General features: G+C 38.0%; 1 protein-coding gene across 1 annotated transcript in view; it reads left to right on the forward strand.

Annotated features, from left to right (window-relative positions):
• Positions 1-13,606, forward strand: part of ABCB5 (ATP binding cassette subfamily B member 5) — a 116,363-nt gene extending 102,757 nt beyond the window's left edge. The window contains exons 25-27 of the mRNA XM_043589061.1: positions 4,332-4,538; positions 10,690-10,836; positions 12,366-13,606. Coding sequence (XP_043444996.1) covers positions 4,332-4,538; positions 10,690-10,836; positions 12,366-12,563 — 552 coding nt within the window. The 3' untranslated portion in view covers positions 12,564-13,606. The remainder of the gene's footprint in view (positions 1-4,331; positions 4,539-10,689; positions 10,837-12,365) is intronic.
• Positions 13,607-20,227: the final 6,621 nt, after the last annotated feature.

The following is a 20,227-nucleotide window of genomic DNA, read 5'->3' on the forward strand; positions in this document are numbered from 1 at the left end:
TCAGCACAGAGCCCAATATGGGGCTCGAACCCACAAAGCATGGAACCGTGACCTGGGCCAAAGTTGGACGCTTAACCAGTTGAGCCACCCAAGAACTCCACAATCTACAGATTTAATGCAGTCCCTATCAAAATACCAACAGCATTTTTCACAGAACTAGAACAAACAATTCTAAAATTTTTATGGAACCACAAAAGACCCTGAATAGCCAAAACAATCTTGAAAAAGAAAAGCAAAGCTGGAGACATCACAATTCCAGACTTCAAGTTATATTACAAAGCTGTAGTAATCAAAACAGTATGGTACTGGCACAAAAACAGACACATTGCCCAATGGAACATAATACAGAGTACGGAAATAAAGCCACACTATACAGTCAATTTTTGATGAAGGAAGCAAGAATATATAATAGGGGAAAGACAGTCTCTTCAATTACTAGTGCTAGGAAAACTGGACAGTTACATGTAAAAGGATGAAATTGGACTACTTTCTAACATCATACACAAAACAACTTAAAATAGATTAAAGACATACACATGAGACCTGAAACCTAGCAGTCCTAGAAGAGAACACAGGCAGTAATTTCTCTGACATTGGCTATAGCAACATTTTTCTAAGTAGGTCTCCTAAGGTAAAGGAAACAAAAGCAAAAATAAGCTATTGGGACTATATCAAAATAAGCTTTTTCATAGTGAAGGAAAACATCAACAAAACAAAAGAAATCTACTAAATGAGAGAAGATACTTTCAAATGATATATCTGATAAAGGGTTAATATCCAAAATGTAGAAAGAAACTCTACAATTCAACACCAAAAAAAAAAAAAAAAAAAAAATCAGTTTAAAAATGGGCAGAGGACCTACAGAGATATTTTCCCAAAGAAGACATACAGATGGCCAGCAGACACATGGACAGATGCTCAGCATCACTAATCATTAGGGAAATGCAAATAAAAACCACAATGAGATATTACCTTATACCTGTCAGAATGACCTGAATCAAAAAGACAAGAATTAGGGGTGCCTGGGTGGTTCAGTCAGCTGAGCGTCCGACTTCAGCTCAGGTCATGATTTCATGGTTCATGAATTCAGGTCCTGCATTGGGCTCTCTTCTGTCAGTGCAGAGCCCACTTTGGATCCTCTGTCCCTGTCCCCCTCATGCTCTCTCCTGCTCATGCTCTCTCTCTCTCTCTCTCTCTCTCTCTCAAAAATAAATATTTTTAAAAGATAAGAAATAACAAATGTTGGCAAGGATGTGGAGAAAAATGAACCCTCATGACCTATTGGTAGGGATTTAAATTGATATAGCAGCTGTGGAAAACAGTAGGGAGGTTCCTCAAAAAATTATATATACAAATACCATATGGTCCAATAATTCCATTACTGAAATTTACCCAAAGAAAATGAAAACACTGATTCAAAAAATATATGCACCCCTATGTTTATTGCTGCATTATTTACAGCACCAAGATATGGAAGCAACCCAAGTGTCTACTGATAGACAAATGTATAAGGAATATATATGTGAGATATATATATATATATATATATATATATATATATATATATAATGGAATATATGTATATGGAAGATATATATATATGTGATGGAATATTACTGAACCATAAAAAAGGATGAGGTCTTGCCATTTGTGACAACATGGATGGACCTAAAAGATAATATGCTAAATGAAATAAGTCAGATTGTAAAATGTAAATACATACGTGATATATGTGGAATCTAAAAAACAAAACAAATGAATAAACAAAATAAAGCAGAATTAGACTTATAAATGCAGAGGAACAAACTGGTGGTAGCCAGAGGGAAAGGGGGGATGGGAAGAATGGATAAAGGGGGGAGTGGGAGATGCTTCCAGTTGTAGAATGAGTAAGTCATAAGAATAAGGGGCCAGCATAGGGAATATGGCCAGAAATACTGCAGTAGCCTTGAATGGTGACAGATGGTAGTAACACTTGTGGTGAGCATAGCATAATGTATGAGAAGTTAAATCACTATGCTGTACACCTGAAACTAATACTCAAAAAAATTTTTAAAAGGTCTATTTGGCTCAGGTCACAATCTCATTGTGCATTTCTCCCCCTGTGTCTGCGCTAACAGTGCAAAGCCTGCTTGGGATTCTTTCTCTCTCCCTCTCTCTCTGCCCCTCCCCATCTCTCTCTCTCTCTCTCTCTCTCTCTCAAAATAAATAAATAAACATTAAAAATTAAAATTAAAAAATTAAAAGTTTACAAATTAGAAATTTTAAAAAAAGAAAACAGGAATTTTGATATTATAAGGCATAGAATTCTTTTAGAATACCGATGTTGGAGGAGGGGTCTAATATCCATACCTGGGCTCTTTTTATACCATTCTGGTTTGGGGCGCCTGGGTGGCGCAGTCGGTTAAGCGTCCGACTTCAGCCAGGTCATGATCTCGCGGTCCGTGAGTTCGAGCCCCGCGTCGGGCTCTGGGCTGATGGCTCAGAGCCTGGGGCCTGTTTCCGATTCTGTGTCTCCCTCTCTCTCTGCCCCTCCCCCGTTCATGCTCTGTCTCTCTCTGTCCCAAAAATAAATAAACGTTGAAAAAAAAATTAAAAAAAAAAAAAAAAACAGAGATAAGTTTCCTCTGCCAGCTGATTCAGGCTTCCTGCTATTCCCACCGGCCTTTTCTACCGCCCACCTCCCAAAACTTTATGCATGGTTAGGGCTTATCTGAATCAGTTCCATTAAGTCCTGCATCCTGTTTTCAAAAAAATGCAACCTCTTCATCCTTAGCATTCCAGTGACTTATTCTCACTAGCGCCTTTCTTACTCTCCATATTTTCAAGTTTTCAATTATCCTTTCCCAGCAACACAACAACCACCACATCCACCCCCATCCCCCGCCCCCCCCACACACACAGACTTCCTGTTCTGCCTCCTCTTCTAGTCCCCAAAAGTCAAAGAATGTCATATTAGTCCTCATTCTCCTCCAATTTACAGGGTTGGGTTTTTTTCCCATCACAGATTCTTAATGACTATTTGCAAAATAAAATGGTCCAGAATGGCTCCCTATTACCAGTGATAACAATGAGTTAACAGTGAGTCCCACAATAGGTAACAGTCATCTATTTGCACATAGCATAGCACACCCTCTCTTTTAAACCCTCCAATGATTTCCTCCTGCAGTTTGTATAAAATGGAGTCCATCCCATGATCTGGCCCCTCCCTCTCTCACTAAACTCCCCTGTCACTCCCCACCTCATTGTATACTATGTGTCAGTCTCACTGGCTTCTTAGTGTTCTTTAAACTCACTTAGTGGGGCACCTGGGTGGCTCAGTTGGCTGAGCATCCAACTTCAGCTCAGGCCATGATCTCACAGCTTGTGGGTTTGAGCCTTGCATTGGGCTCTGTGCTGATGACTTAGAGCCTGGAGCCTGCTTCAGATTCTGTGTCTCCCTCTCTCTCTGCCCTTCCTGAACTCACGCTCTGTCTCTTTCTGTCTCAAAAATAAATAAACATTAAAAAAAAAATTAAACTCACTTATGGCCTTTGTTCTCGCTGTTCCCCTGCTTGGAATTTTCTTGCTTTAACCTCTTTGTGGACTCCTTCTTATCACTCATGTCTCAATATAAATGCTACTTCCCTAGGTAAGCCTTCTTAGATTACTCTGTAGAAAATAATGCATCCACCCACCTGCTTCCCACACTCTCCCCACATCCTCAGTCAGTCCCTATCCCATTATTCAGTTTTCATGACACTTTCTTTTTCTGAGTTGATTATTTGTTAGTATGTTTATTGTCTGTCTGTCTCCACTAGAATGTAAGCTTCAGGAGGGCAAGAGCTTTGTCTTGCTTACTACTATTTCCCTGGCACTTGAAGAGTCCACATCAGCTAGTAGATACGCTTATCAAATGTCGGTTGAATGTTATTATATGTTCATGTGAATAAGTACGGCTATGTACAAAATGACATACACCTATATGCAGACTACTGTATAGGTCCCTACCTTCTCTCTCTGGCCTTTAATAAAGTGGGGTCCTATTACAGTGGAGGTTGCTCATTTTCCATCAGACTTCAGCACAGAGCACCAGCCTTGACTCTAGACTCCAGGCAAGTCTCTAGAATATGTGGCCATTCACAGCAATGTCAAATAAGTTTAGGAGCTGGCATTTTAGGCAGTTACACTATGCTTCTATACAGCTTCTATACATCCTTGGGTAGCATTTTACTGTGAAATACCTTGAATTCCTATTTTTCTTGTTACAATTTGTACATGTCTGAATACAGTGAACTGCAACAGAATACAGTTGTTGGATCTTCACATGCCACTCTCCATTCTGCTTTTGGCAGCTATTCGATGGTGTGGATGCAAAGGAACTGAGTGTACAGTGGCTCCGTTCCCAAATAGCCATCGTTTCTCAAGAGCCTGTACTCTTCGACCGTAGCATTGCTGAGAACATTGCCTATGGTGATAACAGCCGTGTTGTGCCACTCGATGAAATAAAAGAAGTAGCAGATGCAGCAAATATCCACTCTTTTATTGAGGGTCTCCCTGCGGTAAGAAAAATATCTGAAATCTTGAATTACAAAACTGCGAAGTAAGCCTAAGTGGTTGTCTTTATGTGCTCCTTGAATTATACAATTTATTTATTGCCAGTATCTAATCAAGTTATGCATAAAAAGTGAAGATTGAGATTTTTCTGTGACCAATTTTTCCAAGACCAAACTGTATTAATATTCACCGAATTTGTTTTCTTATTTTGATTGCTTACCTTCTATCCATATACACTCTACTTAGGTCTACACCACCATCATCCCCCCACTCTGATTATGTAGCATCTTAATCTGTCTTCCTGCTTCCAGTGTGCTGCATCATAATTCTTCTTCCTCATAGTACCTAGGGGGACCCTTTAAAAACATAAATCAGATTCTGTCCCTTCCTGCTTAAAACTTCCTAATGGCATCCCTTTGCACTTAGAATAAAGTCCAAATTTCTTACGTAGCTGGCAAGGCCTTCTGTGACGTGGTCCTGCTCGCCTCTCCATCTCCTTCCTCACCACGTGTTCATTCTGCTCCAGGCACACTGTCCTCTTTTCTGTCTCAGAAGCACACCAAGTTTTTCCCTACCTCAGGACATTTGTACTTGCTGTAACCTCCCTTCCTCTGGCTCTTTGCAGAGCTATCTCCTTAACTTTCAAGCTCTCTGAAATGCCATCTTTGCAGAGACTCTCCCTGGCCACCTTATCAAAAGTGTCCCCACCACTCCCATCACATACCATATAGTCTTCAAGGTGCTTATCACAATCTAAAGTTACCCTGAGGGATTATAGACTTATTTTAGTGTCCTCTTTCCCCACTAGAATGTTAAGTCCTTGCTTGCCATTTTTGTCACTTCTCTGAAATGACAAACACAATGTCACTTCTCTGTGACAGCTGACACAGGAAAGTTAAAATCTTGGCTAACTGTAGAGAGAGCTTTAGTATGGCAAGCATTAATACAAATCCAGAAGTCATGAAGAGAGATGAGTAATTGTAACTTAAAGTGCTTATAATATCTGAATGTTTATACCTGCAAAATTAAATTAAAATATACATACCTACTTTTAATTAGAAACAAACTTCTACAACGTTATTTTCTAGCTCACTTTAAAAGGCAATGCCTAAGTTTAATTAACATTAAACAATCTAGTATCCTGTTCTTTGGGGGAGGGTAATGGTCACCATACTCTCTGACTTTTATAAAAGTAGATCTTCCCTCACCATCTCCTGTCCACACTAAATGGTGCCTATAACTAGAAAGGGGCCATAAATAATACAATTTCTCCTGCTCCAGTAATATTCTACACTACTAACTATAATGAAAGGATAGATGTATTTTTATAAATATTGTGATCCTATGAGTATCTTTCCATAGTAATTCTCCTTTTTAACCAAGGCATTTGCTGTATTGTCAATTTGTGGTCAGATTGTTATCCCCATAATCCTGATAGGTTTGTTTCTTTAATTTATGTGTGGTAAAATGTTAACCATTTTATATTTATACCATTTGACTTTTATTCTTAAACTGTTTATTATCTTTCATTATTTTTGTTGTGCTAGTTCCCACATTTACCCAAAACTACGTATTTCAGAGATTCAGTGCACTAACTTTTTACAGTAAAAAACTTTGAGAACCAAGATGATATTATTTCCTAAAAGAAAGAATAACTAGTTTCTCACTGTTTTTGGTTTTTTTTATGTTTATTTATTTGTTTTGAGAGAGAGAGAATGCAAGCAGCGGATAGAGGGAGAGGAAGAGAGAGAATTCCAAGCAGGCTCTGCACTGTCAGTGTGGAGCCCAACACAGGACACAATTCCATGAACATGAGATCATGACCTGAGCCAAAATCAAAAGTCAGACACTTAACTGACCCACCTAGGCACCCCTCAGTGTTTTTAATTTTAACTTGACTTATCACTGTTACTCTAAAAAAAAAAAAAAAAAAAAAAAAAAAAAAGAGCCATGGTACCAAAATATCATTTTGAAATAGGGCATTGGACATTACATCCAGCAGTAATGTAAATGATCATTTGTAGTGAAGAAAATACAGGGAGTTGGGAGACCACTTAGGAGCTATTTCCAGTGTTATGAATGCCTGAATTAGTAATTATAAAGTGAAATAAAGCAAGGAACAGGATTTAAAAGATACTGTAAGGGTAGAATTGCCAAGACTTGGCTGAGGATTGTGGAAACTGGGTGAGAAAGTGCATGATACACTGGACAGCCTGCTGGAATAAAAACACACAGAGTGTATGATAAGAGTACAAAAGAAGGAATGACAAAGTCTCTAGGAGCTCAGAGAAAACCATACAGAAGATGTTGTTTTAAACTGGGTTTTGAAAGGGTGCCTGGGTGGCTCAGTGGGTGAAGCATCTGACTTTGGCTCAGGTCATGATCTCACGGTTCATAGGTTCCAAGCCCTGTGTCAGACTCTGGGCTGACAGCTCAGAGCCTGAAGCCTGCTTCGGATTCTGTGTCTCCCCCCACCCCCCCGCCCCTACCCCTCCCCCACTCGTGCTCTTTCTCTCAAAAATAAACAAACATTAAAAACAAACAAACAAACAAACAAACACTGGGTTTTGAAGAATGAGAGGAATTCACCAGGCTGAGAAGGGACAAATACATTCTTAGAAGACAGAATAAGCTTGTGTGGAAACATATACACATAAAACAGTTTTAGGTGTTTGGAGGTGTTTTAGGTGTTTTAAAGAAAAAAAATTGCTGCTGAGCTCAGCCTTTTGTTTGCTCATCCAGAAGCCATTGTGGCCTTTGAGGTATGGCAGAGACTGGCATTAAAAGGACAAGTCCTGGTGCTTTACAACATTCTGGATGAGAACAATGCAAGTCCACATTTTCTTTTCCCCAGTTCCAATTTCCAAAAGCTCTTAAACTCCATGCCTGACACACAAATTTTGCATATTTGATGGCCAAAATGATGTGAGGCTATATGTAGCCTTTATTAATCCTACTTAGAATGAATAATCCAATATTTCTGCATAAATACTCATATATTTGATTACCACTTGCTTCCCCAGACATTTCTGGGGGTGTTAATACATGTCACGTGTTAAATATATATAATACATAGTATATACAATTTATGGTATATTTTTTTCTAATGTTAAACAAACAGGGGCTGGATAGCTCAGTTGGTAAAGCATGTGACTCTTGATTTCAGAGTTGTGAGTTTGAGCCCCACATTGGGCGGGGAGAGAGAGAGAGAGAGAGAGAGAGAGAGAGAAAGTCAAACAGACAAATAAAAAACAGAATTCTTAAGTGGATATATCCTTAAGGGTTTCTAGTAAAGGATTGTGGACCTGTCTGGCAACTCAACCTAGGAGGGCAAACAGCAAGTCAGTTTGGAGTGTGCTAAGGGTAACACGTCTATTCTATATGCCATGGAGATGACCTACAGATATTTGGAAATATTTGCCTAGGAGGGGAGTTGAAGCAACCCCACCTTGGTCTTAGGGATCCTCTGAGAAACACACCGAGTGTAGCTGCAGCTCTCAGTCAAGTCACATCGTGACTCCTTGGGTAAGACTTCAACCACTGAAATCACCCTGAAGTTCCTCCCGAGAGCCTGCAGGGATTCTCTAGAATGTAGTTGGTTTAGGATCAGACTCTTTTTGGATATTCTCTCCGGGACCCAACTGGCTTTTAGCCCCAGGTTCTTATCAAGGAGCCATTGTTCCTTGAGCATCTCATAAACAGGTTGAATATTCCAGGACACTCACCATTCATCCCACTGATTGCCAAAAACTTGATTGAGATTTTCAGTTTAAATGGGAGAATAGAAGTCTATAGTTCTTCATTAAAAAATAAAAACCTCCACTTTAAGTATCTGAAAATGTTTTTAGGGTGGTATTGAGACCATGTGTATACCCCCATTTATAATCTGTTCTGCTTAAAGATGGACAAAACCATCTGAATTTAATTTTAATCCAATTCATTCTTTTTTTTTTTTTTTAATTTTTTTTTCAACGTTTATTTACCTTTGGGACAGAGAGAGACAGAACATGAACGGGGGAGGGGCAGAGAGAGAGGGAGACACAGAATTGGAAACAGGCTCCAGGCTCCGAGCCATCAGCCCAGAGCCTGACGCGGGGCTCGAACTCACGGACCGCGAGATCGTGACCTGGCTGAAGTCGGACGCTTAACCGACTGCGCCACCCAGGCGCCCCAAATCCAATTCATTCTTGAGACTAATATCTTTCTGTAATCCAGAGAAGGCCAAGAAATGCAAAGTGACCTCTAAGCTAGTATTGTGTCTTCTTTAGCTACACAAGAAGAATCTATGTACAATTTAAGCTAGACTGGCAGAAAGAGCTACAAACCATTATCATTCCCACCCAATCCTCTCTCTGTTTTTGGTTTAGGATTGGATTCTCTAATTTGAATGGGAACTATGTGGTATATGGAAATGAATGACATAGATTTATCTGTTATCCTGCCCTATGGTTCCAAATTTCATAAAGTGAATTTTTAATATTTATTCATTTATTTTGAGAGAGTGTGTGTATGCATGTGAGTGGGGAAGGGGCAGAGAGGGAGCAAGTGAAAGAGAATCCTAAGCAGGCTCCACACTGTCCAATACAGGGTTCAATCTCAGGAACCATGAGATCATGACCTGAGCTGAGATAGAGAGTTGGACGCATAACCAACTGAGCCACCCAGGCGGCCCTAAAATGCATTTTAGAGGGAAGAGTCCCAGCCTGCTGACAGTCCTAAATAAAATTACAGAAGTGATAAAGTCTGTTTTCTTTGGGCAGCATTCACTTCAGAAAAGACACTTTTACTGGGCTGTGGTAATTGAGACACCCATTGTTTTATATGAAGCAAAAAATCACATTTTAAATTGAAAAATGAACTTTGAGTTGAAGTAGACACGTTTATCATAAAGCTGTGTCACAGGCTCTCTCAATACCCACTCTGCCCAAATGGTACCCATTGAAGGCAGTCAGATATGGAGGGAAAGGCAGTTAATTCAAGCTTCTCTAAGGCACTAAGACAAAATGAATAGCATATTAATCACATGCTGCATGTTTTCAATGATGCTGCTATAGGATCCACCTTTAGAAGGTTGTATAATTAGGGGCGCCAGGGTGGTTCAGTTGGTTAAGCATCCAGTGGTTTTGGCTCAGGTCATGATCTCACAGTTTCCTGAATTCAAGCCCCGCATGGGGCTCCATGCTGACAGTGCAGAGTATGCTTGGGATTCTATCTCTCCCCCTCTCTCAGCTTCTCTCCCACTTACTCCATCTCTGTGTCTCTCAAAATAAATAAACTTTTAAAAAATTAAAAAAAAAAAAAAGAAAGTTGTATAATTAGCCTTGCTTTTCCAGTGGAGCAGATCCATCCACACATTCTTGTCTGGATACCAGGAGTATATATTTGTTAGACAACTAGCAAGAGCTAGTAGAAAGCAGTGTCAAACCTCGGAGGGAAGTAGAGTCAATGGGACAATCTAAAAAGCAATTGGGAGCCTGCTTGCACCAACTGAACTGACAGTCATCATTTGGCAGACTACAACAGCCTCAGGATACTCCTCCCGTAGTTTCTTTATCCTTCTGTGGAGGAAAACACTGGAGAAGAGGACATTAGTAAATAGGAGGGCTGTAGAAACATTGGGAGTGCCAGATGTCACTATTATGGGCTGAAAAGGTGAACAGACTGTCTCCAGACATCAGCCTTATTTATTGTCAGGAAGTTACCTGTACCATTGAGAACAGCATCCCAGTACCTGGAGAGATGCGCCCATAGAGGTTTGGCAAGAGGCAGTGTGAGGAAACCCAGTGATTTCCTTTAATTGTTTTGACCTGAAAATAGAAGGTAATGTAATTTAATGGAAAAGATTTGTGTTTACTGAGAACTTTTTTTGCCAATAATTTTTTTTCTTATGCTTTAATTCGAACAATTCCTTTGTAGAAGCATAATGGCAAAGGTCTGCTGTTTGCGATCAGATTAGATATGTAAATAAGATGGTAGTGCTTACTGCTGGTTTAGCATTTATTTGCAACAAAGGCCAAGAATAGATTTCAGAACTTGTTGGGACACAAATTTTTAAGAGAAGCAAAATTTGAAATATTTAGATGGTTCTCGCCCACAGTTGCCATGCTAATTTAAATAACCAAGCCTTGCTTTCTTAATTGCATGTTCCTGTAATAGAAATACAACACACACATTGGACTAAAAGGAACACAGCTTTCTGGAGGCCAGAAACAAAGGCTAGCTATTGCAAGGGCTCTTCTCCGGAAACCAAAAATTTTATTGTTGGACGAGGCCACTTCAGCCCTTGATAATGAGAGTGAAAAGGTAACATTCTCTTTATTTCATCTCAGAATATAATATCAAATAAGAGAGTGGAGTACTGTGGAAGAAATCAAGGTCAGCTTGAGGAAAGAAAAACCTGGAGAGAACTGCAGTCATAGGTCACGAATTCTAATTAAGGTTTTGGCCTTTAAAAAAAAGTTAGACGCTGGTGGGGAGGTGGGAAAGAGGTGGGACATAGGGCAGCTCATGTTCTACAAAGGTCTTCTCACTTGAATGGGTTTAGCAAAAAGGCCCAATTCTTGAAATGTTTCTCCAGTCAAGGTAAAAGCCCAAGAAAAATAACCTTCCTATTTTATTATTCTTATGATACCAAACAAATTCATAAGGCAATCTGCATGCATAAAAGAGTAATCTACACTGCAGTGTCAGAACCTACAGTTAGTCCATCTTTAATAGACTATTAGTTACATTTGAGAAGGAAACAAGAAAGCAAAGAGACACGTGACAATAGACCTACACTGCAGGTTCCTTCAGATGTTTAATTTTGCTATGTCCTTGTCCTCTAGTAGTTTCTTGCACATACTAGGCACTTACTTGTTAAATGAACACTGGTTGAATGAATGACAATCTTTAATATTTGCCAAGTGTCCATTATATGCTATTATCTCAATCCTCACAACTTAATGAATTAGCTTATTTTATTAGCATGCTCATTTGATAGGCTAGCTCAGTAAGGCTTAGAAAAGTTAAGTAACTTCTCTGAATTTTAAGAGAGGATGTCTGATCTAAGAGCTCATGTGGTTGACCACCACATGATTGCTATTTACAAATGATTATCTTTGATTTCTAAGGAAACAGTCTGTTATGAAAGAGAAAAACATGATTTTTAGAATCAGACATGCCTGAGTTGTAATCCTGGATTTATCAGTTACTAGCAGTGTAACCTTGGTCAAGTGACCTGGACTTTTGGAATCTCAGTTTATTTATCAGAAAAATGAAATAAATAAATAAATAACCCACCTTATAGAGTTATTGCAAGGATTTAAGTGAGATATCCATCACTGGAATGAACATTTTGTATGTTCAACAAATTTTGAACAAATTTGTTGAATTTGTTCAAGAAATTTTGGTTTTCACCCTCCACTCCTATTTCCTCTATACAACATTATAACCCATTGCATCTGAGATTTTTGCTAGGACAGTTTTCTAGCTAAATTCTACTAAAACAAATGAATGCTATGAGAAGAAATGAAGTAAGTTAGGCATTCTGCTTAGGTTTAGAAATACTACTTTCTGACTCTGAGTTTAGAACTGCTTACATATATATAAACAACCATCTCATTTTTATTCATTATCAGAAAAGCTTTTCTAGTTAAAAGTCTTAATGTGTCTGTGGTTACTTTTGCTAGATTCCTATTGAATACGGTGAATATTTCACAGAGCTGGGCAGTTTTCCTTGGGGATAAGCAAATACAGAGAGAATATTATTAGATTACCTTTATCAATTTGATTTGGATAAGTATATTAGCATCTAACTCAAGCTAGCAATCATGGGCCCTTTTCTCTTCTAGGTGGTTCAGCACGCCCTTGATAAGGCCAGCCAGGGGAGGACTTGCCTAGTGGTTGCTCACAGACTGTCCACAATACAGAATGCAGATTTGATAGTAGTTCTGCAAAATGGAAAAATAAAGGAACAGGGAACTCATCAAGAGCTCCTGAGAAATCGAGATATATATTTTAAATTAGTAAATGCACAGTCACTGCAGTGATACTGTTAGAATTAGCATATATTTTGATCTTTGTGTAATGCAAAGAAAGAATACTTCGTAATTATTTGGCCTGCTTTGATCTCTTTTATTACATATATCAATAACTAGAATCATGTTATTCAAGTACAGACATGTTCTGTGTACACACCATCTTCTCTTCAGATTTTTTAAAGGAAACAAAAATTTGCTAAACTCATGTAAGTGAGATAATGCCTGCAACCCTCCTTTATAAAAATGTTCTGTCACATTTGCTTATAAAACAGTTTTCTGCAAAATCAACCTATTTTCCTATCAACTTCTACTATAAAACTGGGAATTATTCCAAGAGGGAAAAAATTATCCAGTTAACTTAAATTGAAAGATTTTAGTAAAGAGAAAGATGCCGTTGGGCCAGACATTGTAGAGAGAATGATTATAATTTGGAACTTTCAGCATTTTGCAGCACATATCAAAGTACTTTGAGTGAGTCCTGTTCTCCAAACCATAGGACTTTCTCTCATAATCTCTCTCTCAATGTTTCTCTTAATGAATATCCACTGTTTCCCAAAACTCCATTATATCCCTTTGTTAGGGGGATAAGAAGGACTACAATGTAAAATTCCCAGCAGGATTAGGTAGTTATCTTCTAGTTTGCCAGTAAGTGAAATGCTTCACATGATCCATTCTGAAGATTTCATTATTCCAAGCTTTGAGTTTTGCAGAATAAATTATAGGCATACCAGTGTATGACCACTTATTAAAATAAAAGCTAGTTTTATTATGGGTGAAAAATTTTTAAAGCCATTTTCTATTATTCAATCAAGTAATTTGTTTAAATTTTATATGTACTTCATTTTATGTAATGTATGTATTATCTAAAAGTTAAGTGTAAATAACAGTGTTGGTAAACTGAGTCACATTTTCTCTTTACTTAAATATGTAATTTCATCTAGTGATTTTATCTCTCTTTTTAATTGTATTTTCTTCCATTTATTGACACAGCCACCTTCTCTAAAGTACACAATGCCAATGATCAGAGTATTATAAAAAAAAAACTGAAACCATTTGTGTATTATGCCTCTTGTTTTAAGTGGAAAATAAAAATAGGAGTGGGGGGTTGGGGACAGATGTATTGTTTAGAAGCATTAGCACTGAAAGCCTTGTGGCTACTTTGCTATTATACATGGATATAGAACTCTTAGTGGTTTCTGTTTCCAGAGTAGAGTGGGCAGGAGGAAAAGGGCAGTACCATATGGATATGCTTAAAAGCCTCAGAGCAGGAGAACCTCAGGCTCTAATTCCGTAATCCCTCCTAGATTAGCAAATATGGGCATACCTCATTTTATAGTGTTTTGCTTTATTGCACTTCAATATTATATTTTTCTAAACTATGCTCCACACCCAGCATGGGGCCTGAACCCACAACCCTGATATCAAGAATATGCTGTACTGGCTAAGCTAGCCAGGCACCCCTCGATACTGCATTTTTTACAAAATGAAGATCTGTGGCAACCCTGGCATTTAGTAAGTCTATTGGTACTATTTTATGAATAGCATTTACTCACTTCATGTCTCTGGGTCACATCTTTTTAATTCTCACAACATTCCAAACTTTCTCATTATTATTCTTGTATTTGTTATGGCAATCTGTGATCACTGATCTTTGATGTTGCCATTGCAATTGTTGCGGGTCACCACAAACTGCACCCATTAAGACGGTGAATTTATTTGATAAGTGTTGTGTGTGTGTTCTCACTGCTTCACCTACTAGCCATTCCCCCATCATTTTCCCTCTCCTCTGGCCTCCCTATTCCCTGAGACACAATATTGAAATTAGGCCAGTAACCCCACAATGGCCATAAGTGTTCAAGTGAAAGAAAAAGTCACACGTGTCTTACTTTAAACCAAAAGCTAGAAAAAATTAAGCTTAGTGAAGAAGACATGTCGAAAGCTAACAGAGGCCAAAAGCTAGGCCTCTTGCACCACAAAGTCAAATTAGGAATGTAAAGGAAAAGTTCTCAAAGGAAATTAAAAGTGCTACTCCAATGAACACAAAAATGATAAGAGTAAAATAGCCTTCGGAAGGAAATTTTAGTGTCCTGGATAGAAGATCACACCAGCTACAACATTCCCTTAAACCAAAGCCTAATCCAGAGCAAGTTACTAACTCTCTTCAATTCTGTGAAGTCTGAGAGGTGAGAAAGCTGCAGAAGAAAGGTCTGAAGCTAGCAGAGATGGGTTCATGAGGTTTAAGGAAAGAAGCCATCTCCATAACATAAAAGTGCAAGGTGAAGCAGCAAGTGCTGATGTAGAAGCTGCAGCAAATTCTCCAGAAGATGTAGCCAAGTTCATTGATGACAATGTCTACTAAACAAAAGATTTTCAATGTAGATGAAACAGCCTTATATTGAAAGAAGATGCCATCTAGGACTTTCATAGGTAGAGAGAAGTCAGTGTCTGGCTTCACAGACTGACTCTTATTAGAGCTAATGAAGCTAATAGGTGACTAAGTTTTAAGGTGAATGTTCATTTCGCATTCTGAAAATCCTAGGGCCCTTAAGAATTATGTTAAATCTACTCTGCCTGTGCTCTGTAAGTAGAACAGCAAAGCCTGGATGACAAGAACATCTATCTACAACATGGTTGTAGCCTTATGTGGGGTTCGATCCCACAACCCCTGGATCATGACCCGTGTCAAAATCAAGAGTTAGATGCTCAGCCGATTGAGCCACCCAAGTGCCCCTGACTCCAATTTTGAAAAAAGTTCTACTATGGGTAAAATGCTACAGAAAAATCATTCATAAAAGGAAGAATCCATCTATTCGGCAAAATTATCTTATTTTAAGAAATTGCCACAGCCACCCCAACTTCAACAACCACCCACCTCCCTGATCAGTCAGCAGCCATCAACATCAAGGCATGAACCTCCACCAGCAAAAAGATTGTGCCTTGCTGAGAGCTCAGATGATGGCTAGCATTTTTTAGGAATAAAGTATTTTTTTAATTAAGGTACATACATTTTTTGGAAATAATGCTATTACACATTTAATAGACTACAGTATAGTGTAAACATAACTTTTATATGTACTGTGAAGCCAGTATATAATTAAAAAATTCATTTGACTTACTTTATCATGATATTTGCTTTATTGCAGTAGTCTGGCACCAAACTCACAATATCTCCAAGGTATACCTATACCTATACCTGCAGTGCCCACTTTCCCCTTGAACCTATCAACACCAATCTTATGGTCATACCTACAGATGTCAATAGAACACTTTCCTTTCTAATTAATAGTGCCGCCTAATTTTTATTTGCATTTTATTATGAAAGATTTTAAAGGATGCTCCACAGGCAGCATTCTCTTAAACTCACTGCTCACCAGAACAAGCAACCATGCTGAGAACTGGTGTCTCAAACAGTTTATAAGGATCTGTGGGCTTATCAGCTAATAAAGGCAGAAAGTAAGTAGAGACTAGCTGCTTTGGGACTGCCACAACTTAAAAGTTTAAAATTGAGTCTTAAAATAAGTGAGATACTAATGACGGTACCCATGGAATACAAACAATTTAACAAGGATAAGGTATGGCACAAATGTTAGTGAAAAGAAAAAAACAAACAAATGCCATTTACGTCTGTTGTATAACCCAACCAATCTACTTTATATCCTACTATTTTAAAATAGGCTGTAGTGTGTTTCTGTGTTAAGTCAACTTAGGTCATAGCTACTAACCTGGGTTTTAGTCTGTGGTTTCATAATATACACAAAGTTCTTTGGGTATTACCTATTGTATGAAAATAGTTCCCATTAGTGTCCACCTGTGTATTCATTGTTTTAATTCTGAGCTCTTACTATAAAACATTTGTGAGGTGGAATCATAGGTTAATTAGAAAGCTCACTCATAAGAACTAGTGAAGGGAGGAAGCTGGAAGAATTGGAAATGAAAGAATAAGGGCAAGAGGTGTTGGGAGACACAGTAGTTTTCAAGCCTTTATTAATTTTTCTACCATTAGTAAGAATTAGCAGAAACTTCAAAGTTCATTTAAAAGCCAAAATTATATATATATATATATATATATATATATATAATATATGTGTGTATGTATATATATATATAATATATGTGTGTATGTATATATATATATATATATATACACATACACACACATATATATAAATCGTGGATCACCAAATGTCTCTATATAGTACAAGTAACACAATTTGCCTCCTTTTAGCAAAACCACACTGATAAAGTTTGTATTACTTTTCTATTGCTGTTGTAACAAACAAACTACCAGAAACTTAGTGTATTAAACAACATGGATTTACTACCTTACAGTTCTGGAGGTCAAAAGTTTAAAATCAGTTTCTATGGGCTCTGGGGACAAATCTGTCCCTTGTTCTTTTCCATCTTCTGGAAGCTTCCTATGTTCTTTGGCCTACATCTATCTGACCTCTGCCTTCCTTTGGCACATCTCTCTCTGCCTTTGACCTTCCTCTCTTCCCCTTATAAGGTCCCTTGTGATTACATTGGGCTCACATACAAAATCCAGGATAATCTTCCCATCTCAAGATTCTTAGTCACATCTACAGTCTCTTGTGATAAGTAAGGCAGCATATTCACAGGTTACAGGAATGAGGACATGGACATCTTTGGGAGGCCATTACTCAGCCTACTACTTAAACTACCCATTTAAATATTTAAATACTATTTAAACATTTATTCCACGTAGAAGACAATTCTTCCTATTTGCATTAAGTAACACCCCAAAGAGAACCCTGAAAACATCCAGCCCAACATCATTATATGTTGATGAGAGAGCAAACACTCACATATCTTACCTCCAAGCACTGTGCTTTGTCCATTGTAACATGTTACATATCCTCATTGCTAGTCCAGGATTTGGGATATATTTGCCCTTCACTCTTTACTTTTGCTACTGGGATTCTGCTATTGCTGCTATTTCCTTTTATTCTAAGACTAGATTTATTAAATAGAAGTTTATACTAAGTTCTACTTTCTTAACCTTATTCTCTTTCCACTGAATAACTTTATGTGCCAGAAAGTAAAAACAGCATCCTTAATACTGCAAATATATGAGCTTTCACACACTTCTGACCCAGTGCACTTTGGATTTTCTTAAAACCATTTTAAACAACTGCTTCTAGTGAGCTGACATTTTTTTTGAAATTTTCCAGGTAGGTATGAGATAAGCACTTTACGTATATTATCTCATTAGTCCTCATATCAACATTATAATGGTATTTATTATTAATATTATCTCTCTTTAAAACAAAGAAAACTAAAGCATAAAGAAATTCAGTAATTTGTTGAGACCTGAGCTCTAGGGTTCATACCCTTGTCTAACTCCAGTCTCCATCCTCACCCCGAGAACCTCTGTCCACAATTTATTCAGGAAGATGACTAGCTGAATTGAGTTGCAGTCACTGCTCGCAGAAGTACATTGGGTCATTGTGAGAATCAAACCAAAGTTTTGGCAGCAGTTACCTAGTCTAGTAAAACTAACTAGCCACACTCTAAAAATATTTTCTACATCCACACCACTGGAAGAACACTGAATTCAGCCCAAGGTAGGAGATCTGTTTTTCCTTTAGTGTTTACTCATATATACAAGTATGGTGGATTTGGATGCTTTTTCATGGGCAAAATTACAGAAATATTCCAAGCGAAAAAAAAAATTTTTTAAGAGACACACTTCTTGGACAAAAGCATAGTATCTTTGATTAAAATGTCTGTGGAAATATGCCAAAAAGCATCACCAATGTAACTGAGTTTGTTGGGCATATTTTATTAATGATTTGTACTTAATTATCAAGGTTCAGTTTAATCATACTAAAATGTTTTTCTTTTTAAACTGCTTGAGGATCTATTTTTTTAAGATTTTATTTATTCATTCATGTATGTAGGTAGGTATTTTTGAGAGAGAGAGAGAGAGAGAGCAGGGGAGGGGGACAGGGAGAGAAGATCTTGAGCAGGCTCCACGCCCAACACACAGTCCCACACGGGGCTCAGTCTCAGGACAGATCATGACCTGAGCCAAAATCAAGTGGGACACTTAACCGACTGAGCCACCCAGTGTCTCAACTTGAGGTTCTACTTAAAGAAGTTTACTGAGATTTCAGAAAAGCAAAAGTTAGACAAGTAGGTGTGAAAAATTATAATGAATGCAATTATTGTTACATATTAGACTGAGGGAAAAATATGATCTAGTAAACTCATTTGTATTTTTGTAGATGTAAGTGACAGAATGATGGAATGCTATTCTTTACATGCCAAGTAAAATTTGTTATTGAATGGAGGTACTTTGTTTGATCATCAACTTTACCTACATCACAGTAATATAATACATGACTAAAATATTTTCTGCCCAGTTGAAAAGTCAAGAAAAGATTCTGAGAAAAAGGTTGAAGTCGTTAAATTCCTAGCACATTCTGGACAACTGTGAAGCAGAAATGAAAACAGAGAGAAAGAAAAATAAAAAAGAAGAAAAAAATATTGGAAAACAAACAATAAAGAATGTAATATGCCCTTAGCAAACAGTTTAGGATGGAAGGAAAAAATATTCCACCATCATATCCTCAGAAAACCTCAAAAAGAGATACAAATTTATTTTTTTTTTTTAAATTTTTTTTTTTCAACGTTTATTTATTTTTTTTGGGACAGAGAGAGACAGAGCATGAACGGGGGAGGGGCAGAGAGAGAGGGAGACAGAATCGGAAACAGGCTCCAGGCTCCGAGCCATCAGCCCAGAGCCTGACGCGGGGCTCGAACTCACAGACCGCGAGATCGTGACCTGGCTGAAGTCGGACACTTAACCGACTGCGCCACCCAGGCGCCCCATAAATTTAAATTTAAATTCCTAGTTCCATGGCCCCATTCAGGCAGAATTATATTTTTGCCCACATTAGTTTCTTAAATTCCTGTAGTCCCCAGTTTCCTAGAGCTAAGTGTCCTGAAGAGAGAAGGGTTAATAAGAGACATGGTAGCCAAAAAGAAAAAGCCTGACCCTCACAGATGGTTCGTACAGGACACCAAAGGAAGGCAGGAGCAAAAGTAAAGTCATCAAGAATAACAACAAGGTCATCAGGATTCCCAAGTATAGGGAAAGCAGAAAACCTCCAAAATAACAAAGAGAAGGTAAATGTCTTCCATTATAAAATGGAATGGGCGCTTGGGTGGCTCTGTCAGTTGGTCGTCAGACTTCGGCTCAGGTCATGATCTCAAGGTCCCTGAGTTCGAGCCCCACATCGGGCTCTGTCTGTGCTGACAGCTCAGAGCCTGGAGCCTGTTTCGGATTCTGTGTCTCCCTCGCTCTCTGCCCCTCCCCCGCTCTCTGTCTCTGCCTCTCTCAAAAATAAATAAAGATTAAAAAATAAATAAAATAAAATAAAATAAAATAAAATAAAATAAAATAAAATAAAATGGAATGCTCCTGTTAGCAGCAGTAACAATAATATGATCAAGAATAAAAAGAAAGCTAGAACTACTAAAAAGAAGTTCACACTCATTGAGCACTCACCTATCAGGCACTGTGGTTGAGCCTCATAGGTGTTAACTTACTTACTGACATTAGGATACATTCTATTATTATTCAGATTTTACTGAATGAGGTAAGTGAGGCACAGAGTAATTAAAGAAACTTCCCAAGGTCAAACACCAAT

The sequence above is a fragment of the Prionailurus bengalensis genome, chromosome A2, assembly GCF_016509475.1.
Source record: "Prionailurus bengalensis isolate Pbe53 chromosome A2, Fcat_Pben_1.1_paternal_pri, whole genome shotgun sequence".
Classification (NCBI taxonomy): domain Eukaryota; kingdom Metazoa; phylum Chordata; class Mammalia; order Carnivora; family Felidae; genus Prionailurus; species Prionailurus bengalensis.